Source organism: Gymnoscopelus microlampas (genome assembly GCF_963454915.1).
Source record: "Gymnoscopelus microlampas genome assembly, chromosome: 22".
In the NCBI taxonomy this organism is placed as follows: domain Eukaryota; kingdom Metazoa; phylum Chordata; class Actinopteri; order Myctophiformes; family Myctophidae; genus Gymnoscopelus; species Gymnoscopelus microlampas.
This window is the reverse complement of record NC_139959.1, coordinates 14,234,713-14,250,607: the sequence shown is the minus strand read 5'-3', so window position 1 is coordinate 14,250,607 and position 15,895 is coordinate 14,234,713. Positions and strand designations below refer to the sequence as shown.

Sequence of the window (15,895 nt, the reverse complement as noted above, 5' to 3'; positions counted from 1 at the left end):
GTCCAGAGTGAAATCTTTTTACAGCATGCATGTGTGCTGCTATGCGTGTGTGTGGTCAGCTGTAATGGCCAACAGGAACTATGGCCAACTCCAATTTTGCCCTCCGTACAACATGCACTGTTTGGGCCTTACAGGACGTGTACAGCCAGCAACCTCAAACATGGTCTGGGTGAAGTGGAGGTTGGAGAGTGGAACAGGCGTTTGTAATTGACAGCACTGTACCTCACGGTGTGGTCTGGTCAGCGTAGGATAGGTTGGTGCTACCCTGACACACGCACGCACGCACGCACGCACGCACGCACGCACGCACGCACGCACGCACGCACGCACGCACGCACGCACGCACGCACACACACACACACACACACACACACACACACACACACACACACACACACACACACACACACACACACACACACACACACACACACACACACACACACACACACACACACACACACATGCATATACAGTACACACATTTTGTATCATTACATTAGCCTTCAAGGCAATTTGTTACATGTGTTCTTAAAGAATGTGTGGCATATGTTCGTACAAAGGCCTGGCATGTGTGCTGCCAGAGGATCTGATCTCTGTGTTCACTACTTTAACATACTTGACTCCTGTCCTGCCAAATGCCCAATGAGGCACACAGGGGGGGGGGGGGGGTCTGCAGACTGCCACTTCTGTCACACAAGGCTTTGGTCACACAAGGCTTTAGTCCCTCCAAAAAAGCAGATTCTCTGTAGATGTTGTCAGAGAGAGGGGAACATGAACTGCCCCCATGTTTCTCTATGTGCGTGCCTCTGAGTGATTTGACACTTTGGTAAGAAACAAATGGCTGATTTATTTGTAGATTCATGCGAGAGGCAGCTCAATTCACATCTGGTTTGTTTTCGTCTTGTTTTTGCATAAAGTGATTTTACTGCATCAAATAGTTTGAAGTGTGTCTGGTAAAAGTATTGTGTACTGTTGTTAGAGGAACATTCGCCGGGATGCGAGGATTACAAACTTCTCCAGTCATTTGTGATGAGGACACAAGAACAAATATAGCTGCAAGCAGCGATAATACGGGGCCAGTGAATAGAGAGAGAGAGAGAGAGAGATGGAAACGGAATAGATTGAAGAGAGAGAGAGTGACATGGAAACAATAGATTGATGAGAGAGAGAGATGGAAACATAATGGTTTGATTGGACATCTCAACCTACTGCCATTAACAGGATTCAAACTCTCAACCTTCAGACTAATAGGCTGCAACACTACCTATAGTGCTATAGCTTTGTCCAGGCTGATATTGTCTGTTGAAGATCATAAACTCTTGCCTTCTTTCATGAACCAAGCCCCTGTTTCACTAACACTAAGATCACTCGTTCACAAACCATTTACCAATGAAGAAATTGTACATCTCCTCAGAACCAAAACTAGTGAAAGTAGCCGATCTACAAGCTCACAAACCATGAAAAGTTGTGAGATTGTAGATCAGCTATTTTCAGAATGAAGTATGTCATACGTTGAAAAAACGTACTCACAAATAAACATTTCAGGTTATCTTTACCATTTGCACATGTATTCATTGATACAGTCATGTTGTTTGCAATTCAACTTAAATTAAGTCTGCATCAAGTGAGGCTTGAACTGGCGACCTTGAGATTGTGAGGCATTCATTTAAGGGAGACGCCATTGGCCCAACAGACAAGTAATTGTGAAAAAGGAGATCACACAGATGATACAGTTTCACGCAAATAGCTGAAAAATCCTGGGTTTAAGTGTTTTTCAAACTGCTCAAAATTGCGGACAATCTAAGGGCGGAGCTTACTGGTCAAAGCGATAGATGTGTTCCTCATGAGTCAAGGCACAAGTGTAAGCAAGTTTCACGACTTTCGGCCAAACGAGGCATGACTTTTGCCTGTTTAAAGTTTGCATTTTCAAAAAAATTCTATAGCGCCCCCCTTTGGCCAATTGGAGTGAGATTGGTTTCAGTGATATTTGGAATGACTCTCTACATTACTGCAACGTTTCAAAGAAATGTGAGTCTTGCATGTATGTGTTAGGGGCAGATGAATAATTTTCATAAAACTGCAATAGTTGAAATCCATTTCCTCCTGGGATTTTTGAGTAATCTGCACAAAACATTTTACACATGAACTTAGGACCTTTGCCGACAAAACAAAAGCGCCGGATTTTCCATAAGTGAAAAAATGCAGAAGTTATGAGCCAATGGCTGTTTTTCATATAATTCAAAATGGTGGGTGATCTAAAGGTCAGAGGTCAAAAGTCAGACCACGAAAGTTGTCGGGCATGAAGAGACGCATATGTGTATCAAAGTTTCATGGTTGTAGGTCAAACAGGGCATGAGTTGTACCTGTTCAAAGTTGGCACTTTCAATTGAGTGCTATAGCGCCACCCTTTGACGAATGAGTGTGAGAATTATTTCTTGGTAGTTTTTCATGAGCATCTACCATATGGCCGAGTTTCGTAAAAAGCGTATGCACGGTTAAGCCAGAACTGGCAAAAACAAGTATTTTTCAAACTGCTCAAAATTGCGGAAAATCTAAGGGCGGAGCTTAATGGTCAAATCGATACGTGTGTTCCTCATGAGTCAAGGCACATGTGTAAGCAAGTTTCACGACTTTCGGCCAAACGAGGCATGACTTATGCCTGTTTAAAGTCTGCCTTTTCAAAAAATTGCTATAGCGCCCCCTTTTGGCCAATTGGAGTAAGATTGGTTTCAGTGATATTTGGAATGACCCTGTACATTTCTGCAAAGTTTCAAAGAAATGTGAGTCTGCATGTATGTTTTAGGCACAGATGAATAATTTTCATAAAACTGTAATAATTAAACTATCTCCTCCTGGGATTTTTGAGCAATCTGCACGAAACGTTTAACACTTGAACTTTGGACCTCTGCCTACAAAAATTTCCAACGGATTTTCCATAAGTGAAAAAATGCAGAAGTTAGGAGCCAATGACTGTTTTTCATATAATTCAAAATGGTGGGAGATCTAAAGGTCAGAGGTCAAAAGTCAGGGGTGAAAGTTGTTCAGCATGAGGAGACGCATATGTGTATCCAAGTTTCATGGCTCTAGGTCAAACAGGGCATGAGTTGTACCTGTTCAAAGTTGCCATTTTCAATTGAGTGCTATAGCGCCACCTTTGGACGAAAGATTGTGAGAATTATTTCTTGATCGTTTTTCATGACCATCTACCATATGGCCGAGTTTCGTAAAAAGCGACTGCACGGTTCAGCCAGAACTGCGAAAAGTGGCAGAAGTGACAGAATACTGCCAATAACAAAACAGGTCCAGAGCTGAGCTCTGGCCCCGTAAAAAACAAACGCTGGCCCATTTCTGTTGGGCCAGCGTTGTCATCCGCAACTGAGTTTATTCAGCACATAACCACAACAAATATTCTCCACAAGATAAAATCTGGAGATATGTTTTCCAAATGTCATGTTCAGCTGTTGCATCCCACTCTAGCTAATGTTGCCGTGGGAGGATACGGGATATGAGGTGTAACGCTCCACTTTTAATGTGTTCCTGTTGTCTTGGCTCGCAGCACAATCACCTAATGGACTTAATGTACTGTATACAAGGGCTCTTAGGCCCACTGGCCCCACCAGTGAGTCAGCACATCCAAAAGCAAACAGGATATTGTCAATAACACAATTAGAATCCAATTCAAGCTCTCCTCCTGAGACGATGCAAAGACAGGTCTTATGACATACTGTCTATGCCTAAGACACAAAGGAGAAGGAAACAATCCAAGGACTGTTGAAACCAGCGCGGAAATAGCTCATCATGTCGTGAACATAAAAGCATGGACAACTAGCAGCAGGGAAATGGGACAGATGTTTGGAGGTAGACAGGGAATGTTCAATCAGAGAATAATCTGATCGTGGACATGGATCGCAACAAAATGCATGGGAGAAAGTTGGAACTTGGTGGTAATGCGTGCAGTGTCTGAGCAGGTGAAATGGAATTAAAGGAAAACAAAGGGTAAAGTTCATAAAACCAGCATCAAGAATGGAATAATATAGTAAGTAAGGCTCTATATGCAGTAATCTCTTGCCAACCAACCCTTCTGAAATCCAGATTAACAGCCGTTTTTAATGGAGCCACGAATGTCATGGATTCCTCTGTTGCTTTGTTTTGACGCTTTGTTTCTTCGGTACACTGAGGTTGAGTAATTTGCTTTTGTTTGTTTGAGGTTTTGCAAATGGGTTTCTAATAAATAAAAAACAAAATAAAAGACAATCGTGAATCTGAATCTTTCTTGTTGCCCTGGTTAATCTGGTCCGTTCCTGGCAGGAGGGACCACAGCCATGTTCATGCTTAGACACGCATGTTTATTTGGGTCACGGGTATTCCTGCAGCGCCCACAACAGAGGTGGTACTGTACTGTTGGTCAGGTCTGAGTCTGACTGTGGCTGAGAGATTGTGGAGAGAGGATACAATGTCTTGTTGAGAGATCAAACAGGAAGAAAGCAATCGCAACTGGCACCTCCATACCACTTCTTTCAACATTTGGTAATGAGTATCACAACATACAGTAGGTTGGAGTAAGTCAGTGAAGAAAAACGTAATTTGTTTCATGCTGACAATGAATAAGCCTTCAGAGTGGATGACTCTTTCACCAAACTGTACTTCAAGCTCACTTATTGAGTTAAGAAAATAATTCAAGGCACGGCACACGGAGGCCACATTAAAGAAAACCACTAATATGGAAAGTCTGGAAATCCTAAAGATACAAACCTTTACAGGAATAAAAATGGCTCTAGAGTTACCTATGCTCTAAATCATGGTGATTTGCTCTGAAGATAATCATGTATGCATAGGCATAGAGGTGTGGGGAGCAGTCTGTTGATAGAATGGAGAGGATTGGTGCCAAATATGAAAAGGGCCCCTGCCATGTAGTATATCTGCTGAAACCTGGCCAAATTCCGCTGGAAATATAAATAAACCTGCACAACGCTGCCTTGAATCATACACATAGCATTGCATCACTCTAATTATCTTTTTTTTTCTACCATAAAAATGAACAATTTTCCCCTGGCTGACTTTATGACGGTAACACCCAGGCTGGGGCGAGTGAAGGTTTGATTAAAACATATCGTTTGACACTTGTGCAGGAAACTGCAGAAGGAATTCTCAGGGAATTGCTTCAGCGATTGCTTTAGGAAAGTATCTGCCTTTATTAGGCAATTATCACGTAGAGGCGCTGGCTGAGGCTTGTTAAACTAACGATAACCATTAACAGTGTTTACTTTCCAAAATTCACTGCCCAGTGCAGGGCAATCAACAGCACAAGGCATGCTCTACTAGTAGTATGAAATGCCCTGCTGGAACAGAGCGACTGCAAATGTTTTACTTTTATTAGAATACCCCTTTACTTAACACTAATATTGCAACAATATAATTCAGGGATCTAACATGGAAAGAACAGTCTTTAATTATTTATCTTTATGAATTAATTATAAAGAAAAAGGAGTGTGGTGCCGCTGAGACTATAGAGACTTCTCCCACTGTATGACTTCAGCTATTGTTTGTCCAAAGATATGACTCAACTCTTGAAAGCGTTACATTTAGTTTTTTTCCATGCCATTTAAAGCCTCTGGTCACAGGACCCCAGAGGACCAGTTAAACTAACAAGCTATTATAAAGACAAATTGCATTAGCCTTTCAAATCACGCCCAACATAAAGCAATTAAACAGCAAACAACCACATTAGCTACAGTAGGTGACAGGAGACGTTCACACTTTCTGTTTCCACATGGCACGAATTAGAACCTTGCTCTTTAGCTTGCCAGACAAGACTCAACCTATGCACTGCAGTGTGTGTGACAGAGAGAGAAGGCTTGGATCCATGTCATAGGGAAATACTTCTGTGTTCGCATCAAAACAGACACCAGTTGCTGTCATCAATTTCTTTGAATCGCATGATTCAAAATCAAATGTGTCCCCAGAGGGCAACATTCCCGAACTGTTCTCCCCTGCAATAAAAATGACAAAAGGACAACATCCTTTCATTTCATGCACGGTTTCAGCTGATTCACAATGTTTCTCTCCCATTTGGTAACAACGGTTAAAGTTGCATTGAACTAATCCATTGAACTACGGCTTCTGACTGAACTACAGTCTTTCAGGAACCTGATGCCAGCGAGTCTGGAGCCTTTCTCCATCTGCTGCACACACGGAGCAAATCCACAGCTCCAGAGCCCCCTTTCTGTCTGTAAAACTGCAGTAAAGAAAAAAGGCCATTCCAACACTTGATTTGGGTAATTATAAAAAGGTATCGACTGGTTTGGATAATTAAACAACGGTACTGGCGTCTTGGCTGACCACTTTATTAATAGCATGTGAGTGTGCCTGTGCCAGTTTTAGTGTGTGTTTCAGTACGTGTGAGCCAGCACGGCCCTGTAGGCTTCCTTGCCATCTCAACTTGGTGACCCCGTAGCATGTGAAGCTACGCACGCTATCATCCACCCATAGAACAATGGCATGTAGACTCCGATTTTGTGCCTATTGTGTCCGCCGTCTAAAATAGCCTCGTGTCTAATTGTGTTATGAGATATTCTTTACGTTTATCCTTTTCAAACTGCTCACAAAGTGCCCTAAGAGGACAGCAAAGTGATCCAGGGAGATCCCTCATTGGGTGTATCACTTGTTCAGTTCTATCAGCCGTTGTGTAAAGCTGAAATGCCCCCGTAAAGGAGGATCAGATCTGCCTGGGTCTTGTCCTAATAACAAGACGATTATGGTGTTTTTTTTTTTATCTCTCTCTTTCTGACAATAGTGGCTGAGGAGGAGACAGCGACGTGATAATTGATGTGGGTAAAGTGATCTAGATTGTCTGACGATGGATGCGGGTGAAAAGACACTTACAGGGCCTGACACTTGAGACACGGCCTCGCATTCCTGCCCCCGTCCTCCCATCATGTCCACCGCGGGCGATGGGCCTACTCCAGAAGAGAGAGTCATATACACACACGCACGCACACGCACACACACACACACACACACACACACACACACACACACACACACGGAGAGATAGAGAGAGAGACATACACACACACACAGAGAGAGAGAGAGAGAGACACACACAGAGGGAGTGACACAGACAGAAAGAGACAAAAAGACAATGGAAGAGTTCAGAATTAACAGTTTTGAATTTCTTATCTCATGATCACGGCACGTTCATAACGGTGTCAGTCAGGAGTGCTCATGGGTATACTGTTGTGCAACTCACAGGAGATGTCAGGAACGGCTTGCTCAGCGATGTGAGATCTGTGTTCTTCTTCAGACCTGGTATTCGATAGGCTGTCCCCCTGCAGCCTGGAGACATGTAACATAACACAGCCCGTGAGTTGTTAAGGGTGATTTATACTTAGTTTCACGCCGGTGTCGCACCCCAAAAAATAGCTGATCTACAAGCTCACAACGTGTCGCAGCGTGACGCGTTGTGAGCATGTAGATCTGCTATTTTCAGCATGTGATACTAACAAAGTATATCAAGCCCTTTAGCAACAGCAGCGCTATTGTTCGCAATGGGTGGTAGTGGCTCAAATTATCTCTGGAATCTACGTTTCTCTCTGCCGGAGAAACATGTTATGTGTCTTCACTCCAAATGTCGGATCACGTTGGAGACGGCGGCCCTCTATCAGTCTGAGGTGATGAGACAAAGAGGAAGTGTACAGCGGGTTTATAATCTCTTCTTCAGCCAATGGGGCCATGGACAACTTGGGGCAGTGCCAAGACATGAAGAACATAGGGGACAACTTATGGGCAGAGATCATATCTCTTCCATCACAACTTCTCATGCTTCTGAAATGAAACCTGAAATGAGCCTCCCTACAATGGGTTACATTAATGTGAGTCCATGCATACGTATACAAGAACAGAGCTACAGTACTGTATATCAAACTTTTCCAACAGCAATTACTGTACACTGTACTAACTAAGAACAAAATGTATAATGGAAAATCGGCCCTTGAATTTCCTTTCCTCTTAAATCACAACTGGTCTTTATCATTCGGCGTTCCAAGCCCCTATGGTCTTTTCAAAGCTATCTACTTGGACTGAAATGGAAGAGGCTCCGAGAGATTTGGCTGTCTCCGCAACATAGTAAAAAGAAATGAATGTTCCCTGAGATGGAAAAGCACACTGTGGGTCAAAGACAAACAGTTTGGGGAATGGTTCCTCAATGGGAATGATAACTGCCGATCTGTCCTCCATCCTGTGGTCCGCAAAGAGATAGATAGGATCGATGTGGCTTTTTCACTGCGTTTCCACTCTCCTACAAACACATTCACTTACAGTGAGTGCCGTATGCTTAACAGCGGTAAATCAACAGTGCATAACACACTGTAATTAAACAATGCTTTATGTTCCAAATTATTTTGCTGCATGCTATTTTCATGTCATCAGTGTGGCCATTAGCTCAAGACAAAAGAAAGCAGTAGCCTTTCATGGTGTAGCTGCTTCCCCTCACCGCAAGCCCCTTGACTTTCTATCTCTGTGACAAGCCGTGCTCCGACAATTTAGCAGCACAAAAACAGAGCATTTGGAAAATATAAATTATCTAAATAATCACTGTCAACCCCCCATTCTCCCTGTCGCTCTCTCTCTCTTTAAGAGACCACTGAAACATCCCAGAGATTATTATCTATAGCCCGTCCCGATCTCTAAATGAAAGCTGCCCCTACCCTCAAGTCCTGTATACCATTTCCACAGTGCATTCCAGAAATGAAACAATTAATTTAATGAGAAGAACAAATCCCACAGAAGTCTGCACAGAGGTATCTGTTTCCTGAAGGGCTGCGGCACCAACTTCCTCGGGACTGCCCCTGAGTCTGGGATGCGTTTGCACACAGAACGTTTCACAGCGTGAGCGAAGCCCTGTAAAAAGAGACTGATGACGGTATGTACAGGAGGTGGGCGAGCGCTGGCTTAACCACAGTCGTAGCCCCAGAGACAAGGACATGCCCACAACACATAGGCCACACTGCTCTTTACACTTCAACCGGCCAGCAGAGAGCCGGAGGAAGCAGCCTGTTTCCTGACCTGTCAATGTTGGTTAGGAGCCACACACACATGCACGCACGCGCACGCACGCACACACACACACACACACACACACACACACACACACACACACACTCAGCCAGGAGAGCTGGGGCGGGCGGGTGGGTGGCATGGACACTGTCTGGTAGGAAAGGAGAGGCGGGGACGGGAGGGCTGAGGAAGATGTCTGATGTCCGAGTTGGCGTCAGTTGACTTTCAGTTCCATCCGATTTGAAACAGAAAGCGTGGTCAACTGTGGTTGATGTTTATTTGTTGCATTCATGACAGAATCTGTTTGTTCATTTTAACAATTGGCTTTTTATTGCATTTCCCCCCATTTTCTCTCCAATTTATGTGTTGCCAATTCCCCATGTGTTCTGTGGTCCTGCTGTTGTCCTGGGGTGGGTGTAGACTACTATGTGCCACCCTCCACTGATACACATGGAGTCACCAGCTGCGAGGAGTTTCACCGGGAAAGCATGACTTGCAGAAATTCCGTGACTCCGGCCAAACCGACTCCAACCTGGGTCTCTGTGGTGGTGGGGGAGTCAGGGGCGCCGGCAAGAGGGGAAAGTGGGGGGGACATTAGTGGTGGGCGTGGCCAGGCGGTGACATCACAAAGTTCACCGTCAATTCCATTTACATAACATTTGTACACAGTTTAATTAAGTAGCTCTGATGAAGACCAAGAATGCCTAGAAAAGGCAAATACCTGTAAAGGTACATGTAAGGGACAATCACGTTAACTAGTTAGAACTCCATGCAACATTGCATTTGTTTATAAAATAGCGCTTGAGAGAGAAGCTACTTCAGGACTGCAGAGTTAAAATGAGATGGAGTTTTAAAGATAGAAACGTTGATTCATTTGCCCTTGGAGAGCTAGGAAGCACTCCTTTCTAGTTTAAAAACAACATCATTGTCGCAGAAAAAGTAACGTTGTCACTTTGCAATGGTGAGTGTAAAATATAAAAGGAAAACCACCCCATTCCCCATGATATCGTCGACATGGGCGAGATTGCTGGTTAACTGCATGTTATGTTTCTATTATGTTAAAATACTTTGAGTTTCTATTATTTTATACCAAAAATGTACTATTTCAATAACTATTTCATTTTCGGAGAGATGTGGTTGCCTAATCTACTTAACAGGGTGTCAAGTCCCAGAACTGATCTTTAAATTCCCAGACACACCGCCATGAAACTAATACGTTTGCTTTGGAGAACTCACTTGCTTTTGACTCACTCATTTTCGGCTACTTCTCTGATGCAAGTAGTCTCTAATAGATTTGTGTATTAGCTTGGCGACCAGTTGATCACGGCGAGGGAGCAAGTGCATGTGGTAGCCAGTAAAGAGAACAGTCATTGCGGTGAGAGGCGAGCACAACGAGAGTGAAACACAATAGGAACGGCTTGAACAGTGGTCACCCGAGATCGACAGGCAGACCACTAAAGCCGTCACTGTCGAACACTAATAGTTTATTTATCTCTGCGCCACCCAGACACTCTGGGGGCCCTATTTTGCGCGTCTTAAGTACCAGGTCTTATGACTTAACTTAAGACCTGGAGGCGTGGCCAATGCCGTGTGGCTATTTTGAGTGGCCAAACAACATTGACTACGCCTCCAGGTCTTAAGTTAATTCATAAGACCTGGTAATTAAGACACGCAAAATAGGGCCCTCTGTGGCATAGTATGTCTGTCGGTCTGGAACTACTACAGTAGCCTACTGCTGATATACACAATATTGCTCACATGTAAATGGACTCCCGTCTCTTGTTAAATGTCTGAACACTAGCAGGCGGATCATGACCACACCTCAGCCTCAGGTGTGATTAATTGCACACACACAAAGTAGCTTACGGCGGCACTGCTGTAAATTAATAAACACCCTCTAAGGATTAACAGAGAGTTGTCGCCTTCACACTGTGGGTGTGAAAGTGAGCGTCACCTTTTCCTCAGCTCTGGGTGGTAGACAAGTATAATGGTGACTAATGTGTCTCAGTCCTATTGAATACAGTGTGTAGCTACTAGCTAATAAAGAACAACAGTTAGAGAATACAGAGTCACCATTTTAGCCACAGTGAACGCTCACACGCAAGCGAATGGGGGTTTGGAGCATAGAGGTGACAGGCACTGTATGTGAGGAATGCTTCTTCAAAACTGAGGCCGTGTCCACAGGTCCAGACAAGGGGCAAAGCAACCTGCTGGGGGGCAGTACAACAATCCCCCACTCCCTCGCGAGTCATGACCACGGTAGCGGGTGTCATGTACAGAAGGAACGAAGATCATCTGATGGATTTGTTGTTTCTCATTCTACCACTCAACAGGGACTGTGCAACACCTTTGAGCTTCAAACCTTGGCTCGCAAAGAGACAAACAAAGAAAACCGGGGTGCAAGGTTACATCTGTACAGTAGTACTGTCTGTACAGATGTGGAACACACTGGGAAACAACTGTGCCTCATATTCCAGTCTTCTGAGGAGCAACGGGTTTAAAGGTTGGCCCCAGCGAGGGACTGGTTTGATAGGTGTTTCTGGGAATTCCATCGAGGTGGAGTGTTAAAGCGCTGCCCCTCTCCATACAACTCCCTGACCTCTACCTTTACTGCCTTTCTGCCTCACTGCTTGTTTGTGTGAGTGGGCATAGTGGGCACATTTAAGTATGTGCATGCATGTCGGTGTGTGCACTGTATAGTATGCAGCTTGTGCATGTGTTAATGTGCCTGTATGCTTTCTCGCGTAATTTGTACACGTGCGTGCATTGGTTGTGTGCCTGCATGCGTGCATGCATTTGTTTTCGTACAACTCCTAATTTGAAATTTCCGTGCCTCTAGAATAGCACACAGGCATTCCATGTGTCCAACGCTATTCCAGTTTAGTGATCTGTTTATGGCCCTTCCACTCACCAAACATCAGTATGAAAAGGCCATGGTTTCTTCACCAGTAAAACTTGGGGAGGATTTGGTGGTCAGGTTAAAGAGAACAGAAAAGGAATTTGGCTGGAACCATTGAAAGAGAGAGAGAGAGAGAGAGAGAGAGAGAGAGAGGGGGGGGGGGGGGGTAGAGAAAGAGAGAAAAGGGCAGAACAGATGTCTGACATTTCAGTCAAGAGACGCACATGTCGAGCCAAGACCAGCTCCAGATACAGATGGGGGTTTACAGTGCCACTGATACAACCGGGGGATAAGGCACAGATTTATAAACTATTAATCATCTAGTTGAGACAACACTCGACCAAAACCCTGCTGATGATAACATTCATCGTCCTGTAAAACCACAGCAACCATCTAAGTTTGATCTGCATAGGAGCACACCAAATAACCAGCGTGAATGAAACAAACAAACAAGTTCCAAACATGGTTCAAATCGGCGGAGGTGGAGGGCATGCAGGCAGACGTGTGCCTGGCGTCTCGCAGGGCTGATACCGATTTCTATCTGGTTCTGGCATCAGGGCCGAGCTCCTGCCCATGCCTGCCTTACGGTATCGCCTCTGACACCCAGAAATCTGAGCACTGCATCGTCGCTGCGGATCAGGGGAACAGGAAACGTGTCGGAAGAGAAAAGGAGCGATAAAGGAAGAGAAAGAAGAGGGCGATAGCAGGGACAGGTATCTGCACGAGGGGCCGCTCTGTGAAAACAAACAACGCTGGAATGCACTTGCGATACGATACAATTCTGTGCTCGCCATCTTAAGGTATGTGCTCTGCTGATGAGCGTGGAGGATACCGAGGAAGAGAGTGAACTGGAGGGAGGGACGGGACGGGACGGGACGGGACTGAAGGGACAGTGACTGATAACTACTACCACACCCACCTTTGTTTGGGTTTAACCCATTCAATCCGGGAACGCATCTGTGTCATTTTAGACATCTTGGGCTATAAAAAAAATGAGCAGATTTACAAGTTCATAGCGTGGCACAGAGTGCTGCGCTACGGGCTTGTAGATCTGCTATTTTTTGTTGTTGAAAATTCTTGAACATTTGTGAAAATCTTTGAATTTATACATTGAATTTGAAGAAAAAACTCAAATCTTTGCTTCTGGGGGATTCTACAAAATGTCTTCTAAATCCTAACAGTTTTTTTTGAGACACTTGTGTTGCCCGCTATAATCAGTGGTTCTCAAACTTTTTTCATGTCAAGGACCACCCAAAATCATATGTATTTGTGTGTGTGTCCCATCTCAAATAATTTTGTTCCAGGGACCCCCAGAAGCAAAGATTTGAGTTAAAAATGTATATATATTCAAAGATTTGCACACATTTTCACGATTATTTTTCAAAAATAGCAGATCTACAAGCTAATAGCGCGGCACCGAGTGCCACGCTATGAGCTTGTATATCTGCTATTTTTGAATAGCCAAAGAAATCTAAAAATGACGCAGATGCGTTCCCGGATTGAATGGGTTAATTTGAATTCCTTCCATTGTGAGCATACATACAACATGAGCCTGATGAACGATACTGTGGCAGCTTGCCTCCAGCACACAGGCTGACTGTGCGGAGGAGTTCTCTCTGAACATCTCTTCCAGACACAGGGCAAAACAAGGTGTTTTAGAGAGCACTTGGCAGGAGAATTGACAGGAGGCACCAGCATTTACCTTGCACACCTGGAGCAGATGTTGAGCGTAACTCTGGCCTGTGGCTCTGCTTGATAGGAGCTGCGTCCCTGGCTGAACTTACTGCCGGACGGGGCCAAACCCGTCACGCCTTCCATCCGCAGGTCATCCAGATCCTCTGGAAGAGAAAGAGAGAGAAAGAGGTGGGGGGTGGTGGTTAGAAGGACTGTCATTAATCATACTCGGCCTCTGCCGTGGCAATATCACTGCCAGTGGTGACGATGGCCCTTTCGGAGCCAAGAGAGCAAGTGTCATCACAGATGAATAAACAAACAACACGCAAACAACTGCTGCTGCTCCTGCACTCGCAACCCAACCCGCCCCGAACACCCACCCCCGGTCCAAAACGACCCCACCCGTCCCCTCGCTCCAACGCCAAGTCGATAATTGAAATGGAAAGAGGTAAAAATCAACTAAATTCTCTGTGCTTCGACTAAACACAACTGTTTGTCATCAGGAGAGCGCGTCAGAAGGACGATGACAGCTTCACGTCACGTGACACGCGGTGAAAGGAAGGCGAAGCTAACAAGCTGGGAAAGAGATGAAGAACAACAAAGACAATGAGGAAATAGGAGCGGAGAGAGAGAGAGAGAGATCGAGGGATGGATAGCTGATGGATTCGTCTGATCTCTCCCTGTGTCCCGGGGAGGACAGCTTCTTGCCCAGCATATACACACACACACACGCACACACACACGCACACGCACACGCACACGCACACACACACACACACACACACACACACAGACACACACACACACACACACACACACACACACACACACACACACACACACACACACTACTTCTCCCTCTGTCTCCCTAAAGAGGTCCATATGTACCAGACGTGCTCTCACTCTCTCTCTCTCTTTCTCCATAGACACACATGCACACAACACCACACGTACATGCACACTCAAATTCCAGGGTTACTGCTAACAGGTGCAAAGAGTTGACCTGACAGAGAGCCCGGTAACACCCTTACTTTCTCTTTCTTAAATGTAATTTCTCTCTTTCTTTCTCATTTGCTCCAATCATATCTATGGTGCACTGCACATGCTTACAGACGACAGACTCGCTTCTCTGGTCTGTTTTAAAACACAGCTGTTCTGCAGTGATGGATGAAATGCTCTCCGCATGCGATATTTCTTCAAGGTTCAATGTATGGCCCTGGTCCAAGGCTAAGCAGGACTCTACAATCAGGTATCGTTATTGTTCTACTCCAATAAAAGGTTCAGCTCGGAGGCACGTTTGTCCAACAGTGACACGACGACAGTGAGGCGGCAAACAGAATGCATGTCAGTACCAAGGGACCGTGGGTTTTATGGGAGAAAGGCACCGAAAGTACAATACTATGAGGTCAGTGTTTTCTGAGCAGGAACGGTTTGTTAAATATAGTCGAGGATCAAAGAGGAGGGAGGCTGAATGAGCCAGGCGGTTCTGGTTTTGAGAACATCCTCGAGAGATAAAACATATTGCAATGTTTTCCATGTTAAGAGGACGAATAGTGAGCGGGTGTCTGGTCTCTCTCACTTGGTTAAGTGAGGCGGTCAAGCTGTTTAAAAAAACACGTTTGAATCATGCAGAACATTCTGAGCCGTCCAGTGCAGCAGAACTATATTTTGTCCTATTCTCCTCACCACGCCGAAGGAATTCAAGATCTTTGCGAACCAAAGATGGGGTCGCTTTCAGGACAAGGATTCTCGACACTTGCTGTCATTGTTTCTGTATATGCACATAATTGTGTGTGTGCGTGCGTGCGTGCGTGTGTAGTATGTATACACAGTACACATACCTGTGTGTACAGTATGTACAGTATGTACCTATAGTCACATGAAACCAACATTGATACTTTTCTCTTCCATATCCCATTACCAGCCCCCTGGTTTGGGGGAGAAAAAAAACAGGCCTCACACCTTGAAAGAAGAGAACGCGTGACTAATCACCGAGATTAGAGAGGAGACACTCGTTCACCGAGAACTCGCTCCCTCCATCCATCAGAGTGGCACTGAGCCAGTCGCTCTCACCTGTTTCTCCCTCTCCTTGTGGGTATTACAGGGAATCATTTTGGTGCTGGGAGAGGGAGACACACACGGACGGGGCTGCCCTGCCAGCTCCAGAGATTGCAATGCTTCAAGCCAAGTCACTGATGCGTGACTGAAACACATGCCGCTGCTTAGCATTAGCTGTTCAGGATAATTGATTCTTAGCTCAGTTTT

The 15,895-nt window shown here is 44.9% G+C and overlaps 1 protein-coding gene across 1 annotated transcript in view; it reads right to left on the bottom strand.

Annotated features, from left to right (window-relative positions):
- Positions 1-15,895, bottom strand: part of cUnh8orf34 (chromosome Un C8orf34 homolog) — a gene marked incomplete at its 5' end in the record, with an annotated part of 83,802 nt that overhangs the window by 14,398 nt on the left and 53,509 nt on the right. The window contains 3 exon segments of the mRNA XM_084048416.1: positions 6,886-6,959; positions 7,253-7,338; positions 13,659-13,792. Coding sequence (XP_083904542.1) covers positions 6,886-6,959; positions 7,253-7,338; positions 13,659-13,792 — 294 coding nt within the window.